Raw genomic sequence first — 16,086 nt, 5'->3', positions numbered from 1 at the left:
CGCTTGTGCGAAACTCATCTTGTCCTTTTTTCACATAATAGCTGAATTATGGATGAAGATAGATACTGCCTACAGGAAAATTAAAGAGACCTTTGGAGAAAAGAGAACCACTTGCAGGAATATCAAGAGCTCACAAGGGAACCTCCCCATCGCACCCCCCTCAGATTTAGTTATAGGTCGGAACAGTGGATAGGCCTTGAAAAACTGAATACAGATCAATCGAGAAAACAGGAAGAAGTTGCATGGAACTATGAAAAAAATAAGCAAAATATACAAACTGAGTAGTCCATGTGCAAGATAGGCAACATCAAGGACAATTTCATACCAGGAGCGTCGTGGTCCCGTGGTTAGCGTGAGGAACTGCAGAACGAGAGGGCGTTGGTTCAAGTCTTGCCTCGAGTGAAAAGTTTAATTTTTTATTTTCAGACAATTATTATCTGTCCGTTCGATGCGAAGTAACTGTGCCGTAGTATGGGGACGTTGTATGAAAATGTTAAAAACATATGTTTTGACAGAGCACAGGGAAAACTGTGCGACTATGAAACTGTTGCATTCATTTGTTGCAGTTTATGTGACAAACTCTTATGTTTTCATCACTTTTTTGGGAGTGATTATCACAACCACAAGAAAACCTAAATCGGGCAACGTAGAAGAATTTTTTTACCCATTCGCCAAGTGTACAGGTTAGGTGGGTCGACAACATATTCCTGTCATGTGACGCACATGCCGTCACCACTGTCGTGTAGAATATATCAGACGTGTTTTCCTTTGGAAGAATCGGTTGACCTACGACCTTGCGATCAAATGTTTTCGGTTCCCATTGGAGAGGCACGACCTTTCGTCTACTAATCGCACGGTTTTGCGGTGCGGTCGCAAAACACAGACACTAAACTTATTACAGTGAACAGAGACGTCAGTGAACGAACGGAGAGATCATAACTTTGCGAAAATAAAGAAAGTAAATTTTTCATTTGAGGGAAGACTTGAACCAAGGACCTCTCGTTCCGCAGCTGCTCACGCTAACCACGGGACCACGGCGCTCCTGAACCGACACTATCCTTCATGTTGCATATCTTACACATGGACTACTCAGTTTATATATTTTGCTTATTTTTTCATAGTTCCACGCAACTTCTTCCTGTTTTCTCGATTCATGTGTGTTCAATTTTTCAAGGCGTATCTACTGGGCCAACTTATAACTAAATCTGAGGGGGGTGCGATGGGGAGGTTCCCTTGTCAGATGGAAACCCAGTTCTAAGCAAAGAAGGGAAAGCAGAAAGGTGGAGGGAATATATAGAGGGCCTATACAAGGGCAATGTACTTGAGGACAATATTATGGAAGCAGAAGAGGATGTAGATGAAGATGAAATGGGAGAGACAATACTGCATGAAGAGTTTGACAGAGCACTGAAAGACATGAGTCGAAACAAGGCCCTGGGAGTGGACAACATTCCATCAGAACTACTGACGGCCTTGGGAGAGCCAGTCCTGACAAAACTCTACCATCTGGTGAGCAAGATGTATGAGACAGGTGAAATACCCTCAGACTTCAAGAAGAATATAACAATTCTGATCCCAAAGAAAGCAGGTGTTGAGAGATGTGAAAATTACCAAACAATCAGTTTAATAAGTCACGGATGCAAAATACTAACACATATTCTCTAAAGGTGAATGGAAAAACTGGTAGAAGCTGACCTCAGGGAAGATCAGTTTGGATTCCGTAGAAATATGGGAACACGTGAGACAATACTGACCCTACAACTTATCTTAGAAGCTAGATTAAGGAAAGACAAACCTACGTTTCTAGCATTTGTAGACTTGGAGAAAGCTTTTGACAATGTTGACTGGAATACTCTCTTTCAAATTCTAAAGGTGGCAGGGGTAAAATACCGGGAGCGAAAGGCTATTTACAATTTGTACAGAAACCAGATGGCAGTTATAAGAGTCGAGAGGCATGAAAGGGAAGCAGTGGTTGGGAAGGGAGTGAGACAGGGTTGTAGCCTATCCCCGATGTTATTCAAGCTGTATATTGAGCAAGAGAAAAATTTGGAGTAGGTATTAAAATCCATGGAGAAGAAATAAAAACTTTGAGATTCACCGATGACATTGTAATTCTGTCAGAGACAGCAAAGGACTTGGAAGAGCAGTTGAACGGAATGGACAGTGTCTTGAAAGGAGGATATAAGATGAACATCAACAGAAACAAAACGAGGATAATGGAATGTAGTCGAATTAAGTCGGGTGATGCTGAGGGAATTAGATTAGGAAATGAGACACTTAAAGTAGTAAAGGAATTTTGCTATTTGGGAAGTAAAATAACTGATGATGGTCGAAGTAGAGAGGATATAAAATGTAGACTAGCAATGGCAAGGAAAGTGTTTCTGAAGAAGAGAAATTTGTTAACATCGAGTATAGATTTAAGTGTCAGGAAGTCGTTTCTGAAAGTATTTGTATGGAGTGTAGCCATGTATGGAAGCGAAACATGGATGATAACTAGTTTGGACAAGAAGAGAATAGAAGCTTTCGAAATGTGGTGCTACAGAAGAATGCTGAAGATTAGATGGGTAGTTCATATAACTAATGAGGAGGTATTGAATAGGACTGGGGAGAAGAGAAGTTTGTGGCACAACTTGACAAGAAGAAGGGATTGGTTGGTAGGACATATCCTGAGACATCAAGTGATCACCAATTTAGTATTGGAGGGCAGCGTGGAGGGTAAAAATCGTAGAGGGAGACCAAGAGATGAATACACTAAACAGATTCAGAAGGATGTAGGTTGCAGTAGGTACTGGGAGATGAAGAAGCTTGCACAGCATAGAGTAGCATGGAGAGCTGCAACAAACCAGTCTCAGGACTGAAGACCACAACAACAACATGGATGAAGAGCAACAGGCAGGTTCCACATTTCTAGATCTCCAGAAAGCATGTGATATGGTACCCTATTGTAGATTGTTAAAAAAGGTACGAGCATATGGAACAGGTTCCCAGATATGTGAGCAGCTCAAAGACTTCTTCAGTTATAGAACCAAGTATGCCGTTCTCAATGGAAAGTGTTCTTCATTGGAGACAAGGGGATCATCCAGGGTGCTCCATGGAAGTGTGATACAGCTGCTATTGTTCTCCACATACATAAATGATTTGCCGATCAGGGCAGCAGTCTGTGGTTGTCTGCTGATGACGCTGTGATGTACAGCAAGTTGAGTGACCACAGGAGGGAACAAGATGACTTAGACAAAATTTCTGGTTGGTGTGATGAGTGAAAATTAACTCTAAACGTAGAAAAGAGTACATTATTGTTGACAGGTAGGAAAAACAAACTTTATGTTTGGATACAGCATTAGTAGTGTACTGCTTGACATAACGCTGGGCATAACGCTGCAAAGTGATATGAAATGGAATGAGCATATGAGGATTATGGTAGGGAAGGTGAATGGCTGACTCAGTTTATTTGGAGAATTCTAGGGAAATGTGCTTCCTATGTAAAGGAGACCATATATAGGATGTTAGTGAGACCTATTCTTGAGTACTGCTTGAGTGTTTGTGATCTATACCACATCAGATTAAAGGATGACATTGAAGCAATTCAGAGGCAGGCTATTAGATTTGTTACAGGTAGGTTCAAACAACACACAAGTTTCATGGGGATGCTTTGGGGACTCATATGGGAATCCCTGGGAGGAAGGCAAGATTCTTTTCAAGAACTACTACTAGGAAAATTTAGAGAACATGCATTTGAAGCTGACTGCAGAATGATTCTACTGTCTCCAATGTACATTGTGTCCAAGGACCTTGAAGGTAAGATATGAGAAATTAGAGCTCATATGGAGGCCTATTGACAGTGGTTTTTCCCTTGTTCTGTTTGCAAGTGGAACAGGAAAGGAAATGACTAGTAGTGGTACACCACCACGCCCCATACAGTGAATAGCGGAGTATCAATGTAGGTGTAGATGAAGATGTAGAAATGGTAAAGTACTCAGAGCAGTGTGTTGAGGCAAGCTAGAGGCGAATCACAGATAAAGTGTTGCAAGTGTGCGGTCCTTCCATGCTACCCATTGATGTCTTCCTGTGTGTTCAGTATTCTCAGAGCAAAGGTATGGTCATAAACACATTAAATCATCTTATGCATTATTGCTACTTCTTTTCACAGCAAACTGAATTTTCTAGTTTTTGTAATGTCAGTATTTTGTTCCACATGTTTAATCAATCTCCAACATGTTACACTAAATAAGGCTGCCCTCAAGGCATGCATACAAAAATACTTTTCTAGCACATCAATGCATCATCTAACAACGACATGTCATAAACTTTGTTAATTTCACTGATGTCAAGTTTTGTGAAAATTTGGTAAATGTAATTTTTAGTTGGTAGTTTTCTTTGAACTATGAACATAACATTCAGGAGTTGGTTAAATGGACTAAAAAAATGCTATTGTAAAATTTCTAAGTTTTCATCATTTTTAAGAAAAATTTATGACATGAAAAAAAAATTGCTTTTGTAAAGTTACAACTGATAGCAATGGATAAACAAGATGATTGTGCTTCAGAAATTTTGATACTTTCACCTTATTAACATAAATTAGGAAGGTGCAATTGCTGTTTTTGACGAACTTTCTACTTCTGCAATATTTTCTAGTACCATATTTACCTGAATATAAGACGAGATTTTTCCCAAATTTGTTATTCGAAAAATATGGGGTCATCTTATATCTGCACATTAAACTAATGCTGCCAAGGTAAACATTTTTACAGTGTTCAGTGGATTAAAATAGGGGTCTTTTAAATTTACAGATGAAGCTTTGGCTATTGTGGTTTCATACAAATTTATTTTGAAGAGTTCTAAAGGGTAGAGCTTAACAAACAATACTTTCATTCGAATGGGTTCAAGATTTTCTGCTGCACAGAAGTGCTCAATACAGTATTGACCTTGCTCGGTCAATCATGTGCCCCCCTTCTTGCAGCGGTGTACCGTAGGTCTCTAGAAGAGCGTAGCGTTCCAAAGGATTGGAAAAGGGCACAGGTCATCCCCGTTTTCAAGAAGGGACGTCGAACAGATGTGCAGAACTATAGACCTATATCTCTAACGTCGATCAGTTGTAGAATTTTGGAACACGTATTGTGTTCGAGTATAATGACTTTTCTGGAGACTAGAAATCTACTCTGTAGGAATCAGCATGGGTTTCGAAAAAGACTGTCATGTGAAACCCAGCTCGCGCTATTCGTCCACGAGACTCAGAGGGCCATAGACACGGGTTCACAGGTAGATGCCGTGTTTCTTGACTTCCGCAAGGCGTTCGATACAGTTCCCCACAGTCGTTTATTGAACAAAGTAAGAGCATATGGACTATCAGACCAATTGTGTGATTGGATTGAGGAGTTCCTAGATAACAGGACGCAGCATGTTATTCTCAATGGAGAGAAGTCTTCCGAAGTAAGAGTAATTTCAGGTGTGCCGCAGGGGAGTGTCATAGGACCGTTGCTGTTCACAATATACATAAATGACCTGGTGGATGACATCGGAAGTTCACTGAGGCTTTTTGCAGATGATGCTGTGGTGTATCGAGAGGTTGTAACAATGGAAAATTGTACTGAAATGCAGGAGGATCTGCAGCGAATTGACGCATGGTGCAGGGAATGGCAACTGAATCTCAATGTAGACAAGTGTAATGTGCTGCGGATACACAGAAAGATAGATCCTTTATCATTTAGCTACAAAATAGCAGGTCAGCAACTGGAAGCAGTTAATACCATAAATTATCTGGGAGTACGCATTAGGAGTGATTTAAAATGGAATGATCATATAATGTTGATTGTCGGTAAAGCAGATGCCAGACTGAGATTCATTGGAAGAATCCTAAGGCAATGCAATCCGAAAACAAAGGAAGTAGGTTACAGTACGCTTGTTCGCCCACTGCTTGAATACTGCTCAGCAGTGTGGGATCCGTACCAGATAGGGTTGATACAAGACATAGAGAAGATCCAACGGAGAGCAGCGCGCTTCGTTACAGGATCATTTAGTAATCGCGAAAGCGTTACGGAGATGATAGATAAACTCCAGTGGAAGACTCTGCAGGAGAGACGCTCAGTAGCTCGGTACGGGCTTTTGTCAAAGTTTCGAGAACATACCTTCACCGAAGAGTCAAGCAGTATATTGCTCCCTCCTACGTATATCTCGCGAAGAGACCATGAGGATAAAATCAGAGAGATTAGAGCCCACACAGAGGCATACCGACAATCCTTCTTTCCACGAACAATACGAGACTGGAATAGAAGGGAGAACCGATAGAGGTACTGAAGTTACCCTCCGCCACACACCGTCAGGTGGCTTGCGGAGTATGGATGTAGATGTAGATGTAGATGTGACACTTGATTTGCAGTGCTAATGCAACAGATGGATATGTGAGAAACTATGAACTAGGCACTACAACAATCTAATGCTCTGCTTAAAAATCAAACAATGGAAAATCCACGATGGAAAGTAACAATAAAAAATTGAAAATTTTGTGGAACACAGGTGGAAATACCATTAAATTCTATCAAGTCACGAACTTTTGTTGTATTTGAATAAGTTTGCAGCAGAAATTTACATACATTTATTGATACCATGTCGTTGTTGTGGTCTTCAGTCCAGAGACTGGTTTGATGCAGCTCTCCATGCCACTCTATCCTGTGCAAGCTTCTTCATCTCCGAGTAACTACTGCAACCTACATCCTTCTGAATCTGCTTAGTGTACTCATCTCTTGGTCTCCCTCTACGATTTTTACCCTCCATGCTTTCCTCCAATACTAAATTGGTGATCCCTTGATGCCTCAGAATGTGTCCTATCAGCTTATCCCTTGTTTTAGTCAGGTTGTGCCACTAATTCCTCTTCTCCCCAATTCTACTCAGTACCTTCCCATTAGTTACATGATCTACCCATCTAATCTTCAGCATTCTCCTGTAGCACCACATTTTGAAAGCTTCTATTCTCTTTGTGTCTAAACTATTTATCATCCATGTTTCACTTCCGTATATGGCTACACTCCATACAAATACTTTCAGAAAAGACTTCCTGGCACTTAAATCTATACTCAATGTTAACAAATTTTTCTTCTTCAGATATGCTGTCCTTGCCATAGCCAGTCTACATTTTCTACCCTCTCTGCTTCAACCATCATCAGTTATTTTGCTGCCCAAGTAGCAAAACTCTTCTACTACTTTAAGTACCTCATTTCCTAATCTGATTCCCTCAGCATCACCTGATTTAATTCAACTATCCTCGCTTTGCTTTAGTTGATGTTCATCTTATACTCTCCTTTCAGGACACTGTCAATTCTGTTCAACTGCTCTTCCAGGTGCTTTGCTGTCTCTGACAGAATTACGTCATTGGCAAACCTCAAACTTTTAGTTTCTTCACCATTGATATTAATTCCTAGTCCAAACTGATACCATGTATGTATGTTTATGCTGCTTTTTAAGTAAATGTATCTTTCACTGGCAAAACTATTGTCCTTCAAAAAACATTACATGATTTTGAACCCAAGTCAGTATTTGATTTGGTTGTGAGAAACTATGAAGTGCATCACAAATGAAAGTTTGGTAGCTGTTCATGTATTAGAATACTGGGGGAAAACATTACCAGCTTTTAATTAGCTTTAGAACAAGATGGTGACATTCAAATGAAATGAGAAAGAAAAATAATCCAGAATTAGACATCTAATAAACAAAATAAATCACTTTAAACTGATTGCAATTGTTATTGCAAGAATAAATTATAGCAGAAAGACCCATTGTGGAAATAGTATCAACAGATGACACGAGATCGCAGAATGAGTGAAAGTTTGAGAACTGGACTGAATTGTGAGTGCCATATTTCATTTACGTATTAGTTGCTGTTGTTACATGTAACCTGTGACTATTGCTCAAGCACAGAACTACAATAGGCTTGGAGGGGGGAACAGTGTCATGAGCTCAGCTGGGAACTATAATGGGTATGGGGAAGGGAGTGGTGAGCAGGGAAAAAATTTCATCTTGCTGCCAACCATGGGAATTTATATTGCATACTTTGGCTCTTTATGAATATCTGCCACGTTTAAACTGCAGTTTGTCTGAATCCATTTGTACCTGGAATTGAACTGATTTTAAAACTGAGAAAATACTCAACAACAGCGTACATTTCTGCAGGAGAAGCAATAAATCTAGACTGGGAACTGTGGCATACTTAATTTGCTTTGTGCAGCAATGTTGTCGATACTCCCCTTGGGATATTTCATTAATTTCTGGCATTTTTCTTTTATTTCAAGAAATCCTTGCTTCTCATGCATTTTGGAAACAATTAGTGGGTTACTGATATCAAACCTGTTCCTGACAGATGGAATCTGTCTTTACTCATCTCTGCTCCAGTGGGATAATGCTGATGATGGGGATGCCTTTTACTACAGGCAGCGTGCAGTTTGGCATCTCATGACAGCATTTCATGTGTCTGAGCTAGTAACTTCAGCCTGAGCTATCATAACAATTGACTTACAGGTGTGTGCAGTGTCATGAAATTGCATATAAAAGTGTAAAATCGGAAGAATGTGTTTAGTTTCATACCTGATAAATGCATACATCATTAACAGATGGCTATACAGAACAAGATGGCAATGGCAAACTCTGAAGCACTTTGTAAATAAGTGATTGTGGAAAAATTGTGATTAGGACATATAGAGACACTTCACTTATGCCTCAATAATAATAAATTCTGTTAATTTCAACTGTGTATTTTTGCATCACATTTTATTATTTTGGTGTAAATTTATGGAATGAAGGAGAGAAAGATTTGGTAGGACATATGCCAGTAGGCTAATAATCAGAAACTTTAGTGAACTAGCACATGTACCTTGGGAGTAAATCTGCACTTCAGGTGCTGTCATTATTTGAAGTCTGATGCCACATAACCCAGACAGCGTAATAGCTCACCATTTCTTAATAGAAAAGGAGGAGGGGCTTACAAGATGCAAAATGCAGACAAATTAAGAGGCAGATCTGACCAGTACTACTAATCAAAGAGTCTTTCCTATATCATTCCTCGCCATTTTATTTCAAAAAGAAGCACTCCTGATGTGATGTAACACATTTTTAATAATCATGCTCTAACATTTCAGAGCATCATAATTTAAGAATTTAGGTACGTTCGTGTTTCTGCACAGTTATGCCATTCTTCATATCATAATATACGACATACTTTAACTATTCTACTGATTTTTATTCATTCTGTCACACTCATGACTGGATGCTGAATTTAAAATAGTCCCACTTTAAGTCCTTTTATTTCCTACTGTTTGTCACTTCTTACTACTCTTAGTCCCACATTTTTCTTTATCATCTGGTTTTACTTCAAACAATGGAAAGTCCAGGATGGAATAAAAACAATATGCAAAGTATACATCACTACCCATCACACAGAGGAGGCACTGAGTAGCAGACAGATACAATGAAAAAGACACTAGAAATATTTTAGCTTTTGCAGAAAGTCCTTCTTCATAAGTAGAAAACTCACAACATATTCAAAAAAGAACAACTCTCACATACATGGCCACTACCTCTGGATGCTAAGGCTGTCATAGCCAACCCATAGTGCTCAGAGACAGTGGCCATGTGTGCATGAGTTGTGCTTGTGTGAATTATGTGTGAGTTTTTTGCTTCTGAAAAAGTACTGTCTGAAAACTGACAAATTTCTAGCAATTCTTCTCATTGGGCCTGTCTGTGACTCAGCGCTTCCTCTATATGGTGAGAAGCAATCTATCATTTTCATGTTGTTGATATTCTATCAAGTTTGACTTATAACTTTCAATATAGAAACAATATTCTAGTTTTCCTCTCATTTAAATGATGATGCAAGTGTGGAAAAAAAATACTGATCTAGTGCCATCATAGTGCCACTTTTGTGTTCCTTGTGTTTCTTAAGGTAAGAAGTTGTAAAATTGTTCTTGTATTCTTTTTGAAAACTGGTCCTTTAATAGGGCATAATCAGTTTCTCGTGCAAAATTATCATCTCTCAGGGGTGATCGGGTGGTAAAATAACATGTTAATGGACAAGATAGATGATTTGATAAGAGAGAATTTCAGATGACAGTGTCACGATAGCAATGTAGGTTTCCTGTAGGCTCAGGTTACAAGGTTCTTGTGTAAGGGTGAGAAATTCCAACTCCATAAAACCAATACTGAAGATTAAATGAAGCAGTTCAGAACAATATGTAGATAAGTTCTCCTCTCTCTGTTCTACTTATGAAAAGCTTACTGTATCTCTTAAGCCTTAAATCTTTTCTTCATTTTTGCTCTGTCTTTCCTGTTTCTTTTCTTTAAGTTTTTTCGTAGTTTAAATCTTTTGCTGCTTTTTCATGTTCTGCACCTCTACCAATGATTTTCACAAACCACCCTACTAAGTTCTCCAAATATGCAGCAAGTGCCAGTTATGCAATATGACATTTGTCAGTGAATTCCATCCACTGCACCATCAGTGACTTACTGCTCTGATTTCTGCTGAATTCTTACTAATCTAATATTATTATACATATATCTTCTTTCTCTTTTTCATTTCTGTACTTAAATCTGCTTTTGCATGGTTGATTCAGAAGATAATTCTGCATACTAGTACTTGATATACTACTATTTCATTCATTTTGGTAAACTTCATATTTTATAGCTATTCACTGGGTTCTGAAATTATTTTTTTGTGCTATTCTATTGTATTATATTTTGATAATACTTTAAACAATATTTTTAAGTTTATTATGTGATACATCATATAGTTAAAAGACAAAAACCATATTTCTCTTTGTTTCCATTCCTGTATATAACAGACACAACTAAGCTCTGTACAGTGTCATTTCAACATCAATGTACAGAATAAGTTAGGAACAATATATAAGATACATGGCATTTAAAGAACCTAGAGCTCCTTTAAAGAGTGTTTGTGATTTTATTAATTATTTAGTTCACAGGAAACTGATCTGATTTGCAGTAAATCACATGCAACTTTGACTTTTTTTGGCAGTAACATGTATAATAACATAATGGAAACTTACTTGCAATTCACAGTACCGTGGGTCAATGGATCCTGTGTACAAAAACTGTAGGCACTGCTGCATGGCTTGTGGTGTTACCAGTTTAGTTAATGTTATTACAGTCTGAACACTGCAGCATGGCCTGTTAGGTCTCTGGCTCCCTCCAACAGTATTGGTAGCCTCACACTGAAAATTGAAAGCAACACATGTACTAATGAAATTGACAAGATAAGCATTAGATAATAAAACGAGTTTTCTGAAATTATTTGAATGATAGATGAGTGATATCAAACTGTTTTTCAAAATTATTCAGTAGTGCAAGCTTATAAAAATTACAATAAAGGTGGCAGACAAAAGCTACATTTGAAAAGAGAAGACACTGCATGTTTCTAAATAAAGTACTTAACATCTTCATTGCATCACAACTGCAGATAAATGTATTGTTATTAGAATCCTGGAACTTCTGTAGGCTCTTATTGTATGTTGTATGTGTGGGAGACGGGAGGAGAGGAGTAGGGGAGAGAGGGAGGGAGGGAGGGAGGGAGGAGAGGAAGGGTGGGAGGGAGGGAGGGATTGGGGGGGGGGGCAAGACAGAGAGAGAGAGAGAGAGAGAGAGAGAGAGTAGTATCATACAACAGTTCATAGTCAATTGACCTTTTTAAGTTCCTTTTTTTTTTAGTGACTGAAGTTTCACATCTGCCTGTAATTACATTACGAAAACATATCTTGCTAAAACTATTAATGTTTTCTGAAAAAGTTCACATCAACACACAGGTGACACACTAGAGAATATTGCACAATACCTGTTCAATTCTAATTGCTTGGAGAGCTGGATGGTTGAGTTCTCGTGAAGACCCTAATCTCTTACTGCTGTCTGTGGTGAGGACCTGGCAACTGGAGCGCCGTTTCAACTGCTCCCAGACACTTGACAAATGAAAAACTTTGTAATATAATATGGGTATTAGTGCTAAATCAATTTTTTGATGCAAGATAACAGAGAGCATTTACTATTATCAAACTTAATAAAGTAATATGAACAGAGCAACAATACTTACATTTACATACTCCTCTGAAAACTTATGGTTATCAGAAATATTTATGGAGCCTCCACATACAGTCTGCTAATATGCACTTTTGTGTGGGAAGTTCTGTGTGAGTCAGTTGCTAGTTGAAAGAATTGGACACTCTCCGAATCATGAATAATCGTTAGTGTATGCTGCAGGTGCTTGAATTTGCAGTACTGTGCCAATAATTGGGGGAATGAAGTTCTTAGAAGGGTATTTTTAATGAACAAATTAATAAAAGTACTCCAGGAGTAATACATTCTTTTCTTCTAAAATTAAACTGGCATAAGTGGAAAAGAGAAAATAACTGTCAACACTATGCTATTAATTGGAAAACTGTCAACACTATGCCATTAACTGGTAATGTAATTAGAGTGTGACAAGGGGCAGTTAGATATATATAAATAAGCACACTGGGGCCACATAGGGAGTCACAATACCTAGAACTCAACTATAAAAGGAACAAAAATAATATTCTCAACAAAAAATTCCAATAATACTGAAAAAGAGACAACAAGAATCTTTTAGAAATTGTTTTAAGGATCTTAAAATTAAACATTTTCTATCATTATATGCGTGGAAGACCATTGAGACTGCATTATAAGATCCCCAAAATTGGAGATCGATGACCCCCATTCATAGCCTTAACACAAGAAATGGAACGGAACCAAGGAGCCTTTCACATAGGTTACAAACGTTTGTAAAATGACATCTGTATTCCAGTATCAAATTAATGAAATCACTGTTAAGAAATCTTGGAAGACCGAAACTGAGAAGAATTTCCTTCCAACACTGAAATAAACTCTGATAGAAAAACATGGGTAGTAACAGTATGCTGAAGGAGCTGAAGTAACTAATTAATTTTTTGTGTGACAGGAGCAGAAAGTGAAGCAGTATTTTCATATTATGTCAGTCATGCACAATGAATTTTTAAACCTTGTGGTAACTCTGTTATTAGAGTTTACTAGTATTGCAAATTATTGTGTATTATATATCTGTGTAAAACACTGCATATTATAGATATTATGCATATACTATGTAGAGTATTGTATGTATATTTCCGAGTTTGCAAGCAGGATGACATCCTACTTTTCAAGTACATAGATGTAAGTACAGTGCCATCAACCTGACGGTTGCTTTGAACACTATAGTGCTCCTCTGACTTTTTAACTGACTAACACAGCCAGTTATAGGCACACCTATGGTTTAACATATGCTCCGAGCCAAGGCACAGCACAGCATTTATCACATTAACAAACATACCCAAATGGTTAGTGGCAGATGAAAATCCTGGGAGTGATTAGGGATTGAACCCAAGGCCTTTAAATGTATAAAATTTAATTTACAGGCCCTACAAATTTACACTCCAATCACAAGTAATGCCAAATTTAGTAGTCCAAAGGCTACTGACTGGACCATGACTAATGAAGTGACAAGAAATAAATGATACACCAGTATGCAGTTTTGGCCATAATTATGTAACTGGAATCAATAAATTACACATCCAAGGTCTGAGAACATGACAACAATAAGAGACAAAGGAAAAATATATACATTAGTTGACAGAGGATCTCTTTCAAGTTTTAAGCACTCCTCACAGATATTCGTTGTACATTCCTCTTTCTGATGCAAAAATCAATATAAGTCATAACTGATAATAGTGACTGCATTACTGCTTTTTTCTGAAAGCAGTTACAAAGTTAGTTACTTGTTCCATAGATGATATTCACAACAAACATTATGATGTCGAACATTCAATGGAACAAGCATAGAACACATACACACTTCTAAAAAATGAAAAAAATATTTTTATGACTACATGTACAGGTCTTTTTTAGTAAACCTTACATTATTTCTATTCAAGAATTCCTCTATAATATAGAATCTACTGTTAAGGATACACATTTTTAATCTACACATGAAAATTCTTCTGCTAGGTAGATTGTCAAACAGTTTTATAGCTGCCTATTTCACCCATTTGTGTGCCAAAGCTACATTCGTTAAGCAGTAATGAAGATCATTTGTCCTTCTAGTGTTGGATGTGTGAATATGTGTGTTATTTTAAAACTCAGTTGGATTGTTGATAACAAACTTCAGAAATGAATAATTTTACTGTGATGCTGGGGTTAATATTTTAAACTCTTTTTTGCACTTCACAAAATGAAGAAAAAGCGGTATTCTTTGACTATAATATCAGTAAGTCACAGTTGGAATCTGTCAGCTCACATTAATGTCTGCATATAACACTTTGTATGGCTGTGAACTGGAACAATCACATACACAGAGATGACAAAAGTCATAGGATAATGATATGCACATATACAGATGGCAGTAGTATTCCATACACGAGGTATAAAAGGGCAGTTCATTGTCAGAGCTGTCATTTGTACCCAGGTGATTCATTTGAAAAGGTTTCTGACATGAATATAGCCACACAACAGACATTAACAGTCTTTGGATGCAGAATAGCAGTTGGAGCCAGATGTGAAGTGTTGCTAGAGGAGGCCGAAATGCACGCTATAATCTCATGCAGGATGGCGTGAGGTCTGGAACAGGTCAGAGAAATAAGACTAGCAAAACAAGAGTAACTGGTAGAATACTTAACTTTAATCCACAATTGGTGAACATTTCTCATTACTGTACAGGCTTCACCATATTAATTATCAAATGCTATGGCGCCTTGCTAGGTCGTAGCAAATGACGTAGCTGAAGGCTATGCTAACTAACGTCTCGGCAAATGAGAGCGTATTTGTCAATGTAGCATCGCTAGCAAAGTCTGCTGTACAACTGAGGCGAGGGCTAGGACGTCGCTCTAGACCTGCCGTGTGGCGGCGCTCGGTCTGCCATCACTGACAGTGGCGACACGCGGGTCCGTCGTATACTAGCGGACCGCGGCCGATTTAAAAGCTACCACCTAGCAAGTGTGGTGTCTGGCGGTGACACCACAAGATGCATGGAACATTCCATTTGAGAAATTCTTAGGGAATCCAATATTTAAAGTTGCACAGTGTCAAGAGTGCGCCAAGAGTACCAAATTTCAGGCATTACCTCTCACCACAGACAATACAATGGTCAATGGCCATCACTTAACGACTGAGAGTAGCAGGTTTGTGTAGAGTTGTCAGTGTTAACAGATAAGCAACAGTGTGTGAAATAGATGCAGAAACCAATGTGGAACATTCGGTAAACATCTCCGTTAGGACAGTGTGACAAAATCTGGTGTTAATGGGCCACGGCAGCAGACGACCGACATGAGTGTTTTTGCTAACAGGATTAAATCAGTTGCAGTGGCTCTCATTGGCTTGTGACCATATTGGTTGGACCCTAGATGACTGGCAAACCTTGGCTTGGTCAAATGGGTCACAATTTCAGTTGATAAGAGGGTTGAGTGTGGTGTAGACCCTACAAAGCCCAGGGCCTAAGTTGTCCACAAGGCACTGTGCAAGCTGGTAGCGGCCCCATAATGGTGTGGGCTCTGTTTTCATGGGACAGACTTGGTCCTGTGGTGCAACTGAACAAATCATTGACTGGAAATGGTTATGTCCGGCTAGCTGGAGACCATTTGCAGTCATTCATAGACTTCATGTTCCCAAACAAAAGTAGAATTTTTATGGATGACAATGCACCATGTCACCAGGCCCCAGTTGTTTGTGATTGGTTTGAAGACCAATATGGACAATTCGAACAAATGATTTGGCCACCCAGATCAGCTGACATTAATTCCATGAACATTTATGGGACATAATCAAGAGGTCAGTTCGTGCACAATATACTGTACCACCAATACTTTAGCAATTATGGTCGGCTACAGAGGCAGCATGGTTCAATATTTATGCAGGGGACTTTCAGTGACTTGCTAAATCCTTACCACATTGAGCTCCTGCACTATGCTGGGCAAAAGGAGGTCCAATGTGATATTAGGAGGTATCTCATGACCTCTGCCACCTCAGTGCAGTCTCAGGCACAGGTAAAGCAAGTGGGGGGACTTCAGTTTATTG

General features: G+C 38.7%; 1 protein-coding gene across 1 annotated transcript in view; it reads right to left on the bottom strand.

The window, feature by feature from the left end:
• The window catches only part of LOC126174999 (rho-related BTB domain-containing protein 1), a 527,665-nt gene that overhangs the window by 59,739 nt on the left and 451,840 nt on the right, over positions 1-16,086 (bottom strand). Inside the window, exons 9-10 of the mRNA XM_049921485.1 lie at positions 11,828-11,948; positions 11,046-11,210 (exon numbers count right to left, since the gene is read on the bottom strand). Coding sequence (XP_049777442.1) covers positions 11,046-11,210; positions 11,828-11,948 — 286 coding nt within the window. The remainder of the gene's footprint in view (positions 1-11,045; positions 11,211-11,827; positions 11,949-16,086) is intronic.

Source organism: Schistocerca cancellata, chromosome 3 (genome assembly GCF_023864275.1).
Source record: "Schistocerca cancellata isolate TAMUIC-IGC-003103 chromosome 3, iqSchCanc2.1, whole genome shotgun sequence".
Taxonomy (NCBI): Eukaryota; Metazoa; Arthropoda; class Insecta; order Orthoptera; family Acrididae; genus Schistocerca; species Schistocerca cancellata.
This window is presented reverse-complemented; position numbering and strand designations above follow the sequence as displayed.